Source organism: Felis catus, chromosome D1 (assembly GCF_018350175.1).
Source record: "Felis catus isolate Fca126 chromosome D1, F.catus_Fca126_mat1.0, whole genome shotgun sequence".
Lineage (NCBI taxonomy): Eukaryota > Metazoa > Chordata > Mammalia > Carnivora > Felidae > Felis > Felis catus.
In genome coordinates, this window is record NC_058377.1 from 65,276,388 (window position 1) to 65,295,729 (window position 19,342).

The following is a 19,342-nucleotide window of genomic DNA, read 5'->3' on the forward strand; positions in this document are numbered from 1 at the left end:
AGATGCCACCTATTTGATATTAATTAACCAAAAATGAGTTTTGGCAAATCTCATTAATTGCCCTTTGGAGGAAAAACCATGAACATCCCAATGGAGACATACAGAAAACCTCAAAAGTATCAAGATGAATCTCTTACAAACTACAATGAATGAAATGTCTTCATAAGAAAGAGGAGGAATGGAATATTAACGCATACATGAATGTGTGTTTGTGTGTATAAAATACATTTACCGAAGAAATTATCCCCAAATTCGGAGAGCTGTATTATAAAATCAACACCTATTAACCACTGAATAGCGGCTTTGCCGTTTACCAAGTAACACTTTTTCTTTACTTCATTATTTCTATTAAAAAGCACTTTAGTGGTTTCATTCCTTTTGTTTTAGAAAAAGCAGTATCGGACAGAAATTTTAATGTAAGTCAGCACTGAGAAGAAAATAAAAACCATCCATAGTAACGCTATCCAGACCAAGAATCCTTCCACATATTATTTAACTTCTGATGGTAACTGCACTTCCCATGATGAGCATAGCATAATGAGTAGAATTGTCGAATCACTAAGTTGTACACCTGAAACTGAAACTAATGTAACATTGTATGTCAACTACACTTCAACTTTTTTAAAAAAGCATAGCACCTAGAACATAGTAAGCACCCAATAGAAGTTAAGATTATTTAAGAAATAATAATGCACTATTTTTGCCAACACCAGCATCCTGGTTCTCATTGTAAAATAACAAACATGTAACTCATTTACACTTTCTTTTCCTGTTTGGTTGGGGCAGTCTCCTTGATCCAAATCAATATCAGGGTATTAATAAGACTTTCTGGACACATGATGCCTGGGAACTATAATACGACAAAACATCTAAAGTAATGCCACTAGGTGAAGCCTCTGCTGGGTCAGCAGTCAAAGCCTTCCCTGGAGATGCTACTCTATTTCTCTGCAACCAGTTTCACCTTTGCCGTGCAAGAGATAAATTAGCTGCTAATCTTCATATCTTCTGCTGCTTACGTTCCTGTCTTACTTTCATAAAAGAAGATTTAATGCCCAACTAATTACTTATCTCCTTCACGAAGGAGTTCCCCGACTTTGCACCTTAGTAATTGTTCCATTATTTTGACTTCCCTCAGTATGTATGCATTGGTCCTCACGTATTACTGTTGCTCTCTTTCTTATAAATACTTTGGTTCATGTTTTTCTTCCAAGATGGTCTAGAAGCTTAAGAAGCTGTTTCTTCTGTATCCTTTAAAAAACCTACCCTGAAACTTTGTAGGTAAAACATTCATGCTTAGCACATAGTGGGGAAAAGAAGGAAGGGAGGGAAGGAGGGAGACACGGAGGGAGGGAGGAAGGAAAGAAGGAAGGAAGAAAGAAGAAATGTTTGGCTTCAACATGTTAGACTTTCCTTAGATAGTTCCTTGTGTACATATTTTATACAAAAATGGATAAAACACAATTTCTGTTTTCTCAGAATTTGTAAGCTACTCAAGAGACAAGATTATCACTTAAGTTATAAAGTCTTAAGTTAAAAAAAAAATACAAAACAACATTGGGGCCAGAGACCACAGCTAAAATACTGGGAGAATAGGGGAAAACATTACAAAAGAGATGGCTTCTGAGATCAGCATGTGAGGGAACAAAAGCAAATAATCGAGAATCTTTTTTCTATCATCCAAGCAAACAAAGCAAGGAAGGCATTCCACAGGAACAGCAGTGCAAATATGGAATGAATGAATGAATGAATGAATGAATCAGTAAATGAATGACTCAATCAACAAATTCAGTCAGCAAGCCAGCCAGCCAGGAACCTTCTACATATATACACCTGTGAGAAGTGACAGACCAGTTATGTGGAGTTGAACCCTGGGGTAAGAATGTTGGATATGGTCTTGAATGATGCAAATGGCAACTCCTGGACTCACATAGGGTACATCCTGCCCAGGTGATGGTTCCCAAGATGGGACTTTCAGTGATTTATAATTACTTTTTCCCTTCCTTCTTCCTACAACCACTTAACGGTGAGAATCAAAATCAGAAAAACTATGACTAAAAAAAGACAAATATTTTATTTTTATTATATTTATATGTAACTCCCAATTATGTATTATGAAAAATGAGTAAAATCTCAATTTAAATGGTCATTTATCCCTTTTGTTTTCCACAGAACAAAATGATATAAACTATATAACTATTTCTCCAATTTTTCTTGTTCTTTAAATGAGAAAACTCTCATTTGCTTTTTTAACATATAGAACCACAACTTGGACACAGTATTTTAACACTGTTTAAATAGGATATTTTAAATGAGGAATGGATATAGAAATAGCTCTATTGCCCAACTAGTTTTATAAACTAATCTTTTTCTTCAACTAACTGCTTTGACATAATTACATAGTGGTGAAAATAAGGAGAAAATTACTTCTTGTTTGTAATAATCTTAAGAGGATGCTATAAAAATGGTAATGTAGATCTATTTTTATTGACATAGAATGATATAGTGTAGAGTATGAATGCATGTATGATATGATCCCATTATGAAAATGTGGGTATGTGAAGGTGCTGACATTGATATCTGGAAAGATGGTCATCTAAACATTAAGAGTAGCTATCACTGGATAGTAGAATTTTGGAGGACTTTAATTCCTTTTTTATACTCTTCCAAAATGTTTAAAAACTTTAAAATGATCCTGTCCATTTAATAGGACAAGAAAAACTTCAGTTATGCTAGTTAAGATTATTTCCTTAAAAATATGTATATATTTGAAATGTTTCATAATTTAAAACAGGAAAAAAACTGGAAAGAAAAAATAGAGTAAGACATACATGTATAGAAAAAATAAAAGTAATAAATTTTAAATTTGGTTATATCTGGCTCATGATTTTTATTTTCTTCACTTTCTATCTATATTTTCCTAATATTTTACAATGAACATATTTTGCTTTTATACAAGCTCTTAGGGCTAAATTTAAAATTCAGTAAAGTTGTGGATTTTTTAAAAATACAGGTTATTTATCTATTTTTTTTTAATTATTTATCCACTTTGAAAGAGAGACAGAGAGAGTGAGTGGGGGAGAGGCAGAGAGAGAGAGGAAGAGAGAATCCCAAACAGGCACCGTGCCATCACTGTAGAGCCGGGTGCAGGGCTAGAACCCATGAACCATTAGATCATGACCTGAGCCAAAACCAAGACTCGGCCACTTAACCTACTGAGCCATTCAGGCATCCCCCCAAAAAAATACAGGCCTTTTATTTAAAGTGGGAGAATTGGGGCGCCTGGGTGGCGCAGTCGGTTAAGCGTCCGACTTCAGCCAGGTCACAATCTCGCGGTCCGGGAGTTCGAGCCCCGCGTCAGGCTCTGGGCTGATGGCTCAGAGCCTGGAGCCTGTTTCCGATTCTGTGTCTCCCTCTCTCTCTGCTCCCCCATTCATGCTCTGTCTCTCTCTGTCCCAAAAATAAATAAAAACGTTGAAAAAAAAATTAAAAAAAAAATAATAAAGTGGGAGAATTAAATTTTTCAGGTTAGAATTCTCAGGAAGTTTTTCTGATCACTTCAAGTAAATTGTCAAACACCTCTTAACACACTTTTTAAAGTTATTTAATGCTGGGGCACCTGGGTGCCTCAGTCAGTTAAGCAACCAATTTTGGCTCAGGTCATGATCTCACAGTTCATGACTTCAAGCCCTGCATAGGGTTCTGTGCTGACAGCTCAGAGCCTGGAGCCTGCTTCAGATTCCGTGTCTCCCTCTTTCTCTGCCCTTCCATCTCTCTCTCTCTCTCTCTCTCTCTCTCTCTCTCTCTCTCTCTATCTCAAAAATAAATAAATGTCAAAAAATAGTTATTTAATGTTAATTCAATTTTCTTCTTCTAGTTGTTCTTATTGTGGTTCTTTTAATGTGATGTTAAAGGAACACATGTTAATTTCTAAAATGGTAATAATATTCAAACCATAATAATTAGAATCCTTAGAAGAGTAATATTGGTACCCATCTCATCACAGTCTAGAAAAAATGGAGGGGTCCATGAGGAAAATTCTGGCCTCAGTACCAGTCATCAAGGAAATGAACAGCCAAACCATTTCAAGTCATCTGGTCTTTCTCTGTCTTCAAGAGGTCTACACAAAGACCCCAAGATTGTTCTCAGCAACAGGCAAGACATAATGACCAAAATGTTCTCATTTTACTACTAAAAATGTCCTCTGTTTTAATTAAAGTCTATTTGGTTCACTATAAGCAGAAAAAACAATTAGTCTGCATTTTCTTTGGTAAAGACTTCGGCATACTTGAAACTGATTAATTTTCTCTTGTCTTTCCTTCCTTTCCTTAGAAACTAATTTTTAAATCATTTTTTCCACTAACTATTGAGTTACAAGTTCCTAGAAGTTTCAGTTTGCTTTCTATATACCCGAATAGCAGCTCCGTTGTCCATCCTTATGTGAGGAACTTTTCCTTCTGTAATGTTTCCCCGACTCCATTGTTGTTGAGACGTTTTTCTCTCCACGTTGGAGGTTTTCGAGGGCTTACACCAAAAGGAATAAAAAAATTAAGATATATTTGTAATACAAATACAGTACACTTGTATCTTGACAAAATAAGAACCCTAATTTAAATAATATGACAAATCTTTAATGTGTGCTATATTTATTGTGTAAAAGAAATATTGTCTTTTTTTGTTTTTAAATGTGTGCTATGATATTTATTGTATAAAAGAAATATTGTGTTTTTTATTGTCTTTTTTAAAATTCTAAGTCCTATATGATTCATTGGCTTATTACACTAGAAGAGACTATAAGAAGCCAGCCATTCAATCTAGTCACCTGAATCCAGGCAAGTCTACATGATAACCTGCATCACAAATCCATCAGTACTTACCTGATGATTATGGATAAAGAAATTGTGGTTTATATACACAATGGAACACTACTTGGCAATGAGAAAGAATGAAATATGGCCTTTTGTAGCAACATGGATGGAACTGGAGAGTGTTATGCTAAGTGAAATAAGTCATACAAAGAAAGATACCATATGTTTTCACTCTTATGTGGATCCTGAGAAACTTAACAGGAAACCATGGGGGAGGGGAAGAAAAAAAAAAGTTAGAGAGGGAGGGAGCCAAACCATAAGAGACTCTTAAAAACTGAGAATAAACTGAGGGTTGATGGGGGGTAGGAGGGCACCTGTTGGGATGAGCACTGTGTGTTGTATGGAAACCATTGGACAATAAATTTCATATTTAAATAAATAAATAAATAAATAAATAAATAAATAAATAAATAAATAAATAAAAAACTTACTGCTCTCAGTCTCCAAAGTTGTGCTGTATCAACTACAATCTTCCATACTGCCTCTTCTCCATAAAGGTAAAATACCCCGCAAACCAATCCTACCAGGTAGTCATAGATTGTAACTAACATACATCAGCTTTGCAAAGTATATTTGATATTCCATCTAGATAACCAGAAATTGTCATAAATAATAACCACCCTATATTTCACTATAACAATGGCCCAAATTCAGATTTAATCCAATTTGAAAGCCAATTCATTTCTGTATAAACCATTAAAAACTAAAGAAGCTGGAATAACATTCCAAATTATTTGTGATCATGGAAAATAACTCAACAGTGGATGGAATTATCATAAAAGAAATTACTAACCAATTTTGCTCACCTCTCACATAAGCAATAAATGTTCCTTTAATAGTTAAGAAGGCAATGATTTAGCTGACAAGGGACCAAGGGACATGGATCAAGCTAAGGATGGGATTAGGAAATAGGATGTCAACTCGTGTTGGGATATAGAAACTTCAATATTTACCATAACTTTCCCAGAGGCACTATCTGTGATGGGTTGGTTTTCTTTTTTTCTGTCTGCTGAAACTTCATATTCTGAGCTGCCCATGCTTGATTCTTGAGACATTTCCACCACAGAGATTGGAGAAAGCCTTCTTCTACAGGCACATACATACAGTACATCTTGCTTAGAAGTAGATGAACAGTTGGAGCATTTTGCGCATTGTTTACCAAACCCACTATTGGCCATTTGCTTAACTCTGCAACTAAAGCAACTTGAAGGAAAGAAGTTTCCACTCCTTGAGGAAAAGAACCAGACCAAAAGGGATAAGGTAAGCTGATGGTGAAAACTGTAAGTTCCAGTTGGTGAGGTCTTTACAGTACTGATGCACTATACTTATATTCACACATGAGAGCTGCAGAAAGAAAATAAACAATAATTTAGAAGGTTCTTTCTGATTCTGTCACCCTCCTATAAGTTAGAGAAAAACTTAGAGTTAGCACCAAAAGCATCCTGCCTATACGTGAAAAGTTAATATTTACAACAAAATTAGGACATATTTCTAAAAACCAATGGATTTTCATCTTTCAAAATTTAATAACCATAAATTGCTGAAAAGCATGGTCTAGGGAAATCAATTTGGTGGGTTGACATCAATTTTTTTAAATTCTAAGAGGATAATATGAGTATTTTGCATAGATCCTTGGTAACTTCTATGAAACTTACAATTATGTAAATACACATATAGAGAATGTTTGTGTATGAGTATGAGTCACAATATAAGAGATACTTTTTATTGAAGTATAATTGACATATAATAGTATATTAGTTTTAGGTATACAACATAATGATTCAACATTTTATATACATTACAAAATTATCACCATAAGTCTAGTTACCATCTGTCACCATAAAAAGTTATTATAATATTATTGACTCTATTTCCTATGCTGTACTTTTTACACCCCTGTGACTTATAACTGGAAGTTTGTATCTTTTAATCCCCTTCACCTAGCTCACCCATCCACTCCCTCTTCTTAATGTGGGCTGTGGTAAAAAAAGAAAAAATAATTTAAAATAAAGGCTTAAAAATAGTGATGTAAAACATTCATTTACTGTGGTTTCAAAATTTAAACCTTACTCAGCTTATTATTAGGGCAAATTCATATTAACACCTTCACAATGGAGTAGAAAATTTGATTTTATAAAACTACTTATTACTAAAGCTCTAAGGCAATATTAGAAGTACCTTCATTTTTATACTCAAATAGCAAAAAAAAAAAGAAAGAAAAAAAGAACTACTGGGTGCAATTTTTTCCGGAGCATAGAAACAGGTATGCCAAGCATACTGGACATACTCTACCTAACTAGAGTTATTGGCAGCTATATGGTGGCAAGTTGGAAAGATGTGAGTTGGAAAGATGTGAGGAAGGAGAAATGTGCTCTGCAGTACATATAAGAGAATACCTTAAGAAACTTCCGGAAGTAACTGGGAGTACATTATTATGGTTTTTTACCATACTATTTCCTATATTACATAAAAGTATATTTTGTAGTCACAGATTGATAAGGCTAGGGATATATGGAATATACTTTTATCCTTTGAACTGGAATAAGCTTGACCAGGAGAAAAAGTTAGATACCTTTATTTCAGTGAAGAAATGTCTTTCTGGTTTTAGTTGTCTAGGACTAGTTTTCTAATCAGAAACGAGTGCTACCTTTTATCAATTCTTATCTATTGTGATTATATTTTTTCTCATTGGATCTTTTGATATGTTGTGTTCTTTAAAAAGATTTCCTAATATTAAGGCATTCTTACACTTAATAGTATGAACCCTACATGATCATGATGGATGATTCTTCTGATGCTAAAAAACTGATACATCGGTATTTGGGGCTTTCAATTACATTCATGCAATCCCTATCAAAATAACAACAGCATTCTTCACAGAGCTACAACAAACAATCCTAAAACTTGTATGGAACCAGAAAAGACCCTGAATAGCCAAAGCAATCTTGAAAAAGAAAACCAAAGCTGGAGTCATCACAATCCCGGACTTCAAGCTGTATTACAAAGCTGTAATCATCAAGACAGTATGGTATTGGCACAAGAACAGACACTCAGATCAATGGAACAGAATAGAGAATCCAGAAATGGACCCACAAACGTATGGACAACTAATCTTTGACAAAGCAGGAAAGAATATCCAATGGAATAAAGACAGTCTTGTCAGCAAATGGTGCTGGGAAAACTGGACAGCAACATGCAGAAGAATGAAACTAGACCACTTTCTTACACCATACACAAAAAAACCCTCAAAATGTATGAAAGACCTAAATGTAAGACAGGAAACCATCAAAATCCTCGAGCAGAAAGCAGGCAAAAACCTCTTTGATCTTGCCTGCAGCAACTTCTTACTCAACATGTCTCTGGAGGCAAGGAAAACAAAAGCAAAAAGGAACTATTAGGACCTCATGAAAATAAAAAGCTTCCGCACAGAAAAGGAAACAATCAGCAAAACTAAAAAGCAACCAACAGAATGGGAGAAGATATTTGCAAAGGACATATCAGATAAAGGGTTAGTATCCAAAATCTATAAAGAACTTATCAAACTCAACACCCAAAAAACAAATAATCCAGTGAAGAAATGGGCAAAAGACATGAATAGACAATTTTCCAAAGAAGACATCCAGATGGCTAACAGACACATGAAAAAATGCTACACATCACTCATCATCAGGGCAATACAAATCAAAACTACAATGAAATACCACCTCACACCTGTCAGAATGGCTAACATTAACAACTCAGGCAAAAACAGATGTTGGCAAGGATGCGGAGAAAGAGGATCTCTTTTGCGTTGTTGGTGGGAATGCAAGCTGATGCAGCCACTATGGAAAGCTGTATGCAGGTTCCTCAAAAAATTAAAAAAAGAACTACCCTACGACCCAGCACTTGCACTATTAGGTATTTATCCAAGGGATATAGGTGTGCTGTTTCGAAGGTACACATGCAATGTTTATAGCAGCACTATCAACAATAGCCAAAGTATGGAAAGAGCCCAGATGTCCATAGACGGATGAATGGATAAAGAAGATGTGGTATATATATACAATGGAGTATTACTCAGCAATAAAACAGAATAAAATCTTGCCATTTGCAACTACATGGATGGAACTAGAGGGTATTATGCTAAGTGAAATTAGAGAAAGACGAATATCATATGAATTCACTCATATGAGGACTTTTTTTAAAATTTTTTTAACGTTTATTTATTTTTGAGACAGAGAGAGACAGAGCATGAACGGGGGAGGGTCAGAGAGAGGGAGACACAGAATCTGAAACAGGCTCCAGGCTCTGAGCTGTCAGCACAGAGCCGGATGCGGGGCTCGAACTCACGGACCGCGAGATCATGACCTGAGCCGAAGTCGGCGGCCCAACCGACTGAGCCACCCACGCGCCCCATTCATATGAGGACTTTAAGAGACCAAACAGATGAACATAGGGAAGGGAAGCTAAAAAATATATATAATATATATATAAACATATATATTATATATATAAACATATATATATTATATAATATATATATATAAACAAGGAGGGGGACAACATATAAAAGACTCTTAAATATAAAGAACAAGCAGAGGGTTGGTTGTGGAGGGTTGTCGGGGGGGATGGGCTAAAAGGGTAAGGGGCATTAAGGAATCTACTCCTGAAATCATTGCCACACTGTATGAACAACTTGGATATAAATTAATAATTTAATTAATTAATTTCAAAAATTCCATTCATAAGTTAAACTGGTCTATAATTTTCCTTTCAGCCATCTTTGTTAGTTTTGATACAAGCTTCTGGCTAGTTTCATAAAATAAGTTGGGTATCTTCCATTTCACAACGTTTGGTAACAATTTGTATAGCATAGAATCTACAGGAAAAATCTCCCAGAAAATGACAGGATTCTATGAAAGATTTTTTTTTTGTTGAGAGAGAGAAAGAGAGAAAGAGAGCACAAGAGCATGAGCTGGGGAGGGGCAGAGGAAGAGAGAGAGACAGAGACAGAGAGAGAGAATATAAAGCACATTGCACACCTAGAGAGGAGCCCAATGCAAGGCTCTATCTCACCGCCATGAGATCATGACCTGAGCTGAAATCAAGAGTCAGACACTTAACTGACTGAGCTACCCAGGCACCCCATGAATGATATTGCTAGTAGTTTATCCAATATTGATTCTCCCATTATTCCTTACTATCAGAATCCTGATTTTGACCAGGGCTGCCATGTACATTCATTTAAAAATCTTCCATTTCTGGGGTGCCTGGGTGGCTCAGTTGGTTAAGCATCTGACTTTGGCTCAGGTCATGATCTCACAGCTTGTGAGTTCGAGCCCCACGTTGGGCTCTGTGCTGACAGCTCAGAGCCTGAAGCCTGCCTCAGATTCTGTGTCCTCTTCTCTCTGTGCCCCTCCCCTGTTTGTGCGCTTTCTCTCTCTCTCTCTCAAAAATAAACATTAAAAAAAATTTAAATAATAACAAAATAAAAATCTTCCATTTCCCAGCCTTTTTTGTAGCTTAGAGATGTCCATGTGACTTATGACCATGAACCTTATAGAGTGCAAGCAATGCTGTACTTAAAAGAAAACTTGTATTCTTAAACCTTTATTAAAAAACAGAAAAAGGATAAAAATATACATGAGCAAATCAAATCAAAAATAAAGAAAAACATGATTAAAGAATAAAATTTCAGATGAACAGAAAAGACAAAGAAATATACTTTTGTTGATTTTTGCCTATAGGGCTCCAAACAAAGACTTCTCACTATCACTCAGAGTTCATATCTTATCATTACCTCCCTTGCTCTAGGTAGGCTAGCATCCTCACTGTTCCTCGAATATGTCAACCAAATTCTGTTCTTATGGCTTTGGCCCTTCTGTTTCCTTTGCCTAAGATGCACTTCCACAGATAATTGCATGGCTTGATCCCTCTTTTCATGGTGGTTTCTGCTCACTTGAGAGAACTTTTCTAACCACCTCATCTGAAACAGCAGACCCATTCACTCTGTCCTCTTACCTTGCTTTATTTTTATTCACAGCACTTATCATTTCATTCAAGAAGTTCTCTACAAAGTTCTTTCCTACTTTTAGGGGCCAGATGATTCCCCTATAAACTATTTCAGGGTAATGAAAAGCCATCCAGTTCATTTCACTTAGAATAACCAAAACCTGACCACAGCAGTTCTCAAAAAAGAAAAAGGCATTCTTATAAGCCAATCTCATTTGCAAATAGATGCAAAAATCCTGAATGCTATACTTACATTAACCCCAGATAATGTGTACAGCATAGTCCAAGATTTTAGCTAGAAATAATGGGCAAGCCATCCCAATAAGTATGGCCCCATCAAAGTTGTGTGAAAAGCATTCTCCTGCTGTGATTAAAACTCATAATGGCAAGCACTGGAAAAGATACATAAAAGGACCCTCCTGGCATGTGGAGGGGAAAAAAGAATGCAACTGATGCCACTAAACAAACACACACACACAGTCTTAAAAATGTTAGACCTTGTTTTTCAAGTGTATTTAGCAAGACAAAGAAAACCCAGAATATACCTGTATACACTTTGTGAAATGATTTAACTTCAGGCCTTGGAAGAAACTGTTTTGCATTTCAAGTTAAATATAAAGCCTGTAACCATCAATGACTCAGAGCAGCCGAGTAGATCTGCAAATAACAGCTTTTCTGTGTAGAGAAACTACTGTTTTCTCTCTGCAGGTGTAGAAAAGTTGCATGTAAGATGTGTAAGGCATTGTTTTATGCATGCATTAAGAATACTGACTTTATAGTGCTTTTTATAAGAAACTGAAAGAAGAGTTCATAATGTAAAGGTTTATTTCATTATAAACAGTACTCCTAAGAGCATGCTTTCCATACCCTTCAAAATTTACTGTATATCTATCCACAAACTTTCAACAGAATCTGTACATAATAAATTTCCCATGTTCAAGATGGGTTTTTTGTGTGTGTGTGTGTATCTTAAAACAATTATCTTTTTCTTTGCTCTGCTCAGAAAGCACTTCCCTTAATTTTTCCATCAATTTCTCAAAATAAATCACATTTTCATCACATCACTGACACTGATGTCGACTTCTGAGTAACTTCTAGCTCCAGTTTCTGATTTATCCATTGCCCTGGCTGCATTTAGGAGCTATACTCAGAAGGCACAGAGTTCCTGTTACGCACTGAGTTTCTTTCTGCTCTCCAACCTACCAACCATTACATCTACCAAAGTAATGTTCTACTTTCATACCACAGAGATTCTAAAACAATGGGTTGAAGAGCTGCATGCAAAGTTTCTTAACAAGAACTAGATTTCAAATTTAATTTCTTTTTGGCTGACTGAATTCTAATCATTATAGCTTAAAAACCAAAATAGAACAAATGTTTACTCACATTTATTTCTTTCTCATTTATGAATTGATCTGAAAGATTTCTTACTAAAATAAATCTACTATCCAGCAGGCCAAATGATGTCATTCATATTTTAGAGGCATAAACTTAATCAAGCATTGCAAACCTAACATATCTTTATGTAAACACAAAGATGAATAGCTATTTTTCTATGGAATCATGGAATTATGTTTAAATAGGACTTTAGGTACCAAAAAATGTATCAGAAAACCAAAGAAGCTTCTGCTATAATAATAGCATTTCTTTGTATCTCCAAAGACTGGACAACATAGGTGTTAGACATAATGTAAACAAATAAAGTAAGTTCAAATTATGCCAGTATTTAACTAAAGTGTGAGCTTTCTTTTGACTAAAGGTTTTCATTTTATTTTCAGAACTAAGACAAGTCAATGGAACAACTCTGAGACAGAAAATCTCTGAGCTTTTATTTAAGCATAAAAAGGTCTCTTACATATTGGCCCTAGAAGATACACTCGCAGCAATTTCCTCCAGAAAATGAACACAAGAATGGTTTTATGAGATATAACTAGCTACAATTTTCTTCCCCAAAAGCAATTTTTAGTTTTCTTTGCTAAGACTGTGTCTACAAGGAACCTAAACAGCCAGTCAATTCAGTCAAAAATGTGTTCTATTCAAGGGAAGAAAAAAACCTTCTGGATTGTCTGACATTATGCAGACCAAGCTGAATGACTGTATCTTCACTATTCAACTACTTGTTTTCCCAACATGCTCACAGAGCCGAAAGAGGGGCCAGATGAGCTTTCTAGATCACAGTGTTATATTTTCAAGGAGACCAGCAGTTGTTCACTATTTTCATTAAGGGCATGATTAGGGAAATGAGTGTGTGTTGTCTTAAAGACAATTTACACTGTGTTTAAAATTTATGTCATTGCAGATATGTTTAGAATGTTCAATAGCTGATATGTGCTATTACGTTTTTTTCCTATTTTAATTTGCATAATATTCTCCACTGATTGGGCTGTAATCTGGAGGGACAGTCTTAAATGTGGTCCCCATACAGGCAGTTTAAGATTCAAACAGAGATTTCACTAAGAAAGTTTGGCTTAAAGAGATTGGAGAAAACTAAGAAACCTCTCCTTGATTTCTTTCCTGTTGCTGTCCAGTGTCTTCTCCCTGTACGTTATAAGCAACCTGAAATCAGGTACCTTTTCTGCCAGCACAGGCCTGTCCTTATGCAAAAAGAAAATTTCTGAGTGTTTGTTTTCTGGGAAAGAGCCAGAATCACAAATCACTTAGGCAGAAAAATAGGCAGGTATATAGGAAGAGTCAGCAAAGTAAAAAGATAGGTCATATGAAGGAGGGATATCTCAAAGAGAATGTGAAGGATCTCTTCATAAATATGAAAAGGATTAGGCATAAGGAATTAGGCTTCTATGTGATTCAAAACAAGAGTGCAAGCCAATCTAATATAAAGGGCTTCCAAACATTTACAACTATCGAAGATAAAAGGAAAGACTATCTCTGTCACTAGAAATGTCCAAACAGAGGATGGAAAGTCAATTGGCAGGAAACCATAGGTCTCTAAGTACAGACTAGGATGTCTTGAGGTTCCTTCTAGGCCTAACAATCTACAAAGATGAATCACTCCTAATGATTAACTGAGGTGAAACAGACATTTATTTATTTTTTGAAATTTAAATCCAAGTTAGGTAACATATAGTGTAATAATGGTTTCAGGAGTAGAATTTAGTGATTCCTGACTTACATATAACACCCAGAGCTCATCCTAACAAGTGCCCTCCTTAACACTATCGCCCATTTAGCCTATACCCCACCCAACACCCTGCCAACAACATTGTGTTTTTCAAATTCCACATGAGTGAAATCATATGATATCTTTCTCTGACTGACTTATTTTTCTTAGCATAATACCCTCCACGTCCATCCATGTTGTTGCAAATGGCAAGATTTCATTCTTTTTGATCACTGAGTAATGTTCCATCGTATATATATATACCACATCTTCTTTATCCATTCATCAGTCAATGGACATTTGGGCACTTTCCATAATTTGCCTATTGTTGATACACTGCTATAAGCATTAGGGTGCATGTACCTCTTCAAATCAGCGTTTTTTTGTATCCTTTGGATAAATGTAGTAGTGCAATTGCTGGGTCGTAGAGTAGTTCTATTTTTAATTTTTTGAGGAACTTCCACACTGTTTTCCAGAGTGGCTCTAGCAGTTTGCAATCCCACCAGCAGTGCAAAAGTGTTCTTTCTCTGCATCCTTGCCAACATCTGTTGTTGCCTGAGTTGTTAATGTTAGCCATTCTGATGGGTGTGAGGTGGTATCTCATCGTGGTTTGGATTTGTATCTCCCTGATGATGAGTGATGTTGAGCATCTTTTCATGTGTCTGTTAGTCATCAGGATGACTTCTTTGGAATTGGGATGTCTTGTTCGGAAAAGTGTCTATTCGTATCTTCTGCCCATTTCTTCACTGGATTATTTGTTTGCTGGGTGTTAAGTATGATAAGTTCTTCATAGACTTTGGATACTAACTCTTTTATCTGATACGTCATCTGCAAATATCTTCTCCCATTCCATCACTTGCCTTTTAGTTTTGTTGATTGTTTTCTTCGCTGTGCAGCTTTTTATCTTGACGAGGTCCCAACAGTTCATTTTTGCTTTTCTTTCCCTTGCCCCAGGAGACATGTCAAGTAAGAAGTTGCTGTGGCTGAGGCCAAAGACATTGTTGCCTGTTTTCTCCTCTAGGTTCCCTGTCTTACGCTTAAGTTTTTCATCCAATTTTACTTTTCAGTACGGTGTAAGAAAGTGGTCTAGTTTCATTCTTCTGCATGTTGCTGTCCAGTTTTCCCAGCACCATTTGCTGAAGAGACTGTCTTTTTTCCATTGGGTAGTCTTTCCTGCTTTGTCAAAGATTAGTTGGCCATACGTTTATGGGTCTGTTTCTGGGTTCTCTATTCTGTTCCATTGATCTATGTGTCTGTTTTTGTGCCAGTACCATACTGTTTTGATGATTACAACTTTGTAATACAGCTTGAAGTTGGAATTATGATGCCTCCAGCTTTGGTGGGTTTTTTTCCCCAACATTACTTTAGATATTCGGGGTCTTTTCTGGTTCCATACAAATTTTAGAATTCTTTGTTGTAGCTCTGTGAAGAATTCTTGTATTATTTGGATAAGGATTGTATTGAATGTGTAGATTGTTTTTGGTAGTATAGACATTTTAACAATATTTGTTCTTCCAATCCATGAACATGGAATGTTTTTCCATTTCTTTGTGTCTTCTACAATTTCTTTCATTAGCTTTCTCTAGTTTTCAGCATACAGCTCTTTTACCTCTTTGGTTAGGTTTATTCCTAGGTATCTTACAGCTTTTGGTGAAATTGTACATGGGATCAATTCTTTGATTTCTCTTTCTTCTGCTTCACTATCGGTGTATAGAAACGTAACTGGGTTCTGTACATTGATTTTTTTTTTTTAATTTTTTTTTCAACGTTTATTTATTTTTGGGACAGAGAGAGACAGAGCATGAACGGGGGAGGGGCAGAGAGAGAGGGAGACACAGAATCCGAAACAGGTTCCAGGCTCCGAGCCATCAGCCCAGAGCCCGACGCGGGGCTCGAACTCACGGACCGCGAGATCGTGACCTGGCTGAAGTCGGACGCTTAACCGACTGCGCCACCCAGGCGCCCCTGTACATTGATTTTATATCCTGCAACATTGCTGAATTCATGGATCTGTTCTAACAGTATTTGGTGGAGTCTTTCAGGTTTTCCCCACAGAGTATCATGACATCTGCAGAGTGAAAGTTTGACTTCTTCCTTGACTATTTGGATGCTTTTAATTTCTTTTTGTTGTCTGACTACTGAGGCTAGGACTTCCAGTACTATGTTGAACTACAGTGGTGAGAGTAGACATCCCTGTTATGTTCCTGACCTTAGGGGGAAAGCTCTCAGTTTTTCCCCATTGAGGATATTAGCAGTGGGTCTTTATTTAATATATGGCCGTTATGATCTTGAGGTATGTTCCTTCTATCCCTACTTGCTTTTATTTTTTTTATTCTTTTAATGTTTATTTACTTTTTGAGAAAAAGAGAGAGACACAGAGCAGGAGTGGGGAGGGGCAGAGAGAGAGACAGAATCTGAAGCAGGCTCCATGCTCTGAGCTGTCAGTACAGAGCCCAATACGAGGCTCGAACCCACGAACTGTGAGATCATGACCTGAGCTGAAGTTGGAAGTTCAACCAATTGGGCCACTCAGGCACCCCTCCCTACTTTCTTGAGGGTTTTTATCAAGAAAGGATGCTGTATTTTGCCAAATGCTTTTTCTGCATCTATTGAGAGGATCATATGGTTCTCATCCTTTCTTTCATTAATGTGGTATATCCTGGTGATTGATTTCCAAATCCTGAACCAGCCCTGCAGCCCAGGAATGAATCCCACTTGATCATGGTGAATAATTCTTTTCAGGTACTGTTGAATTCAATTTGCTAGTATCTTATTGAGAATTTCTGAATCTAGGTTCATCAGAGACATTGGCCTGTAATTCTTTTTAGTGGGGTCTTTGTCTGGTTTTGGAATCAAGGTAATGCTGGCTTCATAGAATGAGTTTCAATGCTTTCCTCCCATTTCTATTTTTTGGAACAGTTTTGAGAATAGGTATTAACTCTGCTTTACATGTCTGATAGAATTCCCCTGGGACACAATCTGGCCCAGGACTCTTGTTTGTTGGGAGATTTTTGATTACTGATTCAATTTCTTTGCTGCTTACAGGTCTGTTCAAATTCTCTATTTCTTCCTTTTCCAGTTTTGGCAGTTTATATGTTTCTAGGAATTTGTCCATTTCTTCCAGATTTCCCAGTTTGTTGGCATATAAATTTTCATAGTATTCTCTTATAATTGTATTTCTGTGGTGTTTGTTGTGATCTCTTTCGTGATTTTTATCTATTTGGGTCTTATCTCTTTTCTTTTTGATAAGTCTGGCTATGTTTATCAATTTTATTAATTCTTTCAAATTCTTAGTTTCATTTATCTGTTCTACTGGGTCTTTTTGTTCCTACATCATTTATTTCTGCACTAATCTTTATTATTTCCCTTCTGCTGCTGCTTTAGGTTTTATTTGCTGCTCCTTTTCTAGCTCCTTTGGGTGTAAGGTTTGGGTGTATATTTGGGACCTTTCTTGCTTCTTGAGATAGGCCTGAATTGCAATATACTTTCCTCTTAGGACTGCCTTTGCTGCATCCTGAAGGGTTTGGACTGTTGTGTTTTCATTTTCATTGGTTTCCATGTATTTTTTTTATTTCTTTAATTTTCTGGTTAACCCATTCATTCTTTAGTAGGATGTTCTTTAACCTTCATGTATTTGAGCGCTTTCCAAATTTTTTCTTGTGGTTGACCTCAAGTTTCATAGTGTTGTGATCTGAAAATATGCATGATATGATCTCAGTCTTTTTGTACCTGTTGAGGGCTAATTTGTGACCAAGTATTTGATCTATTCTGGAGAATGTTCCATGTGCACTCGAGAAGAATATGTATTCTGCTGTTTTAGGGTAAAATATTCTGAATATATCTGTTAAGTCCATCTGGTCCAGTGTGTCACTCAAAGCCATTGTTTCCTTATTGATTTTCTGCTTAGATGATCTGTCCATTGTTGTAAGTGGGGTATTAAAGGCCCCCTACTATTATTGTATTATTATCAATGAATTTTGTCATGTTTGTTATTAATTGATTTATATATTTGGGTGCTTCCACATTGGAAGCATAAATATTCACAATTATTAGATCTTCTTGATGGATAGATCCCTTAATTATGATATAATTTCCTTTTCATCTCTTGTTACAGTCTTTGTTTTAAAATCTAGTTTGTCTAATATAAGTATGGCTACTCTGGTCTTCTTTTGACATCCATTAGCATGATAGATGGTTCTCTATCACTTTCAATCTGTAGGTGTCTTTAGATCTAAAATGAGTCTCTTGTAGGCAGCATATAGATGATCTTGTTTTTTTAATCCATTCTGATACCCTATATCTTTTGATTGGAGCATTTAGTCCATTTACATTCACAGTGATTATTAAAAGATATGAATTTAGGGCCATTGTGTTACCTGTAGAGTTGGTATTTCTGGTGATATTTTCTGGTCCTTTGGAGTCTTTGTTGCTTTTGGCCTTCTTTTTTTTTTTCCTCTCCACTCAGAAAGCCCCCCCTTAAAATTTCTTACAGGGCTGGTTTAGTCGTCATGAACTCCTTTAGTTTTTGTTGTCTGGAAAACTCATTACCTCTCCTATTCTGAATGACAACTTCGCTGGATAAAGAATTCTTGGCTACATATTTTTCCCATTCAGCACACTGAGTATTTCCTGTCACTCCCTTTTGCCCTGCCAAGTTTCAGTGGACAGGTCTGCTGCTAACCTTATGTGTGTACCCTTGTAGGTTAAGGACCTTTTGTCCCTAACTCCTTTCAGAATTCTCTTTGTAGTTTGCAAGTTTCATTATGATATGTCATGGGGTCGACCTGTTTTTATTGATTTGAGGGGAGTTCTCTGTGCCTCTTGAACTTGAATATCTGTTTCCTTCACCAGACTAGGGAAGTTCTCAGCTATAATTTGTACAAATAAACCTTCTACCCCTTTTTCCTCACACTTCTTCTTCTAAGACTCCTATGATATGCATATTATTTCATTTTATGAATCACTAAGTTCCTTAAGTCTCCCCTGGTGATCTAATAGTTTCCTTTCCCTCTTGTTTTCAGCTTCATTATTTTCCATAATTTTATCTTCTATATCACCTATTCTCTCCTCTGCTTCTTCGTTCCTCATTGTGACTCTATCCAGTCAGTTTTGCATCTCAGTTATATCATTTTTTATTTCAGTCTGACTAGGTTTTAGGTCTTTGGTATCTGCAGCAAGGGTTTCTCTGGTGTCTCCTGTGCTTTTTCAAGCTAGTATGAGTGTTGTTCTAAATTCCTGTTTAGATATATTGCTTTTTTCTATTTTGAGCAAGTCCCTTGCTGTGATTTCTTCTTTACCTTTATTTTAGGGAGAATTCCTCTGTCTTGTCATTTTGGCTAAGTTTCTGTCTTTTGCGTGTTTTAAAAGC

General features: G+C 36.1%; 1 protein-coding gene across 9 annotated transcripts in view; it reads right to left on the bottom strand.

Moving 5' to 3' along the window:
- The window catches only part of STK33 (serine/threonine kinase 33), a 168,267-nt gene that overhangs the window by 61,496 nt on the left and 87,429 nt on the right, over positions 1-19,342 (bottom strand). For 8 of the 9 annotated variants that reach the window (XM_045038924.1, XM_045038918.1, XM_023239535.2 and 5 more), the window contains exons 2-3: positions 5,819-6,209; positions 4,408-4,521 (exon numbers count right to left, since the gene is read on the bottom strand). In XM_045038924.1, the coding sequence (XP_044894859.1) occupies positions 4,408-4,521; positions 5,819-6,043 (339 nt within the window). In that variant the 5' untranslated portion in view covers positions 6,044-6,209. Of the gene's footprint in view, positions 1-4,407; positions 4,529-5,818; positions 6,210-19,342 lie in introns of all 9 variants that reach the window. The other variant, XM_045038919.1, reaches the window with a different exon arrangement.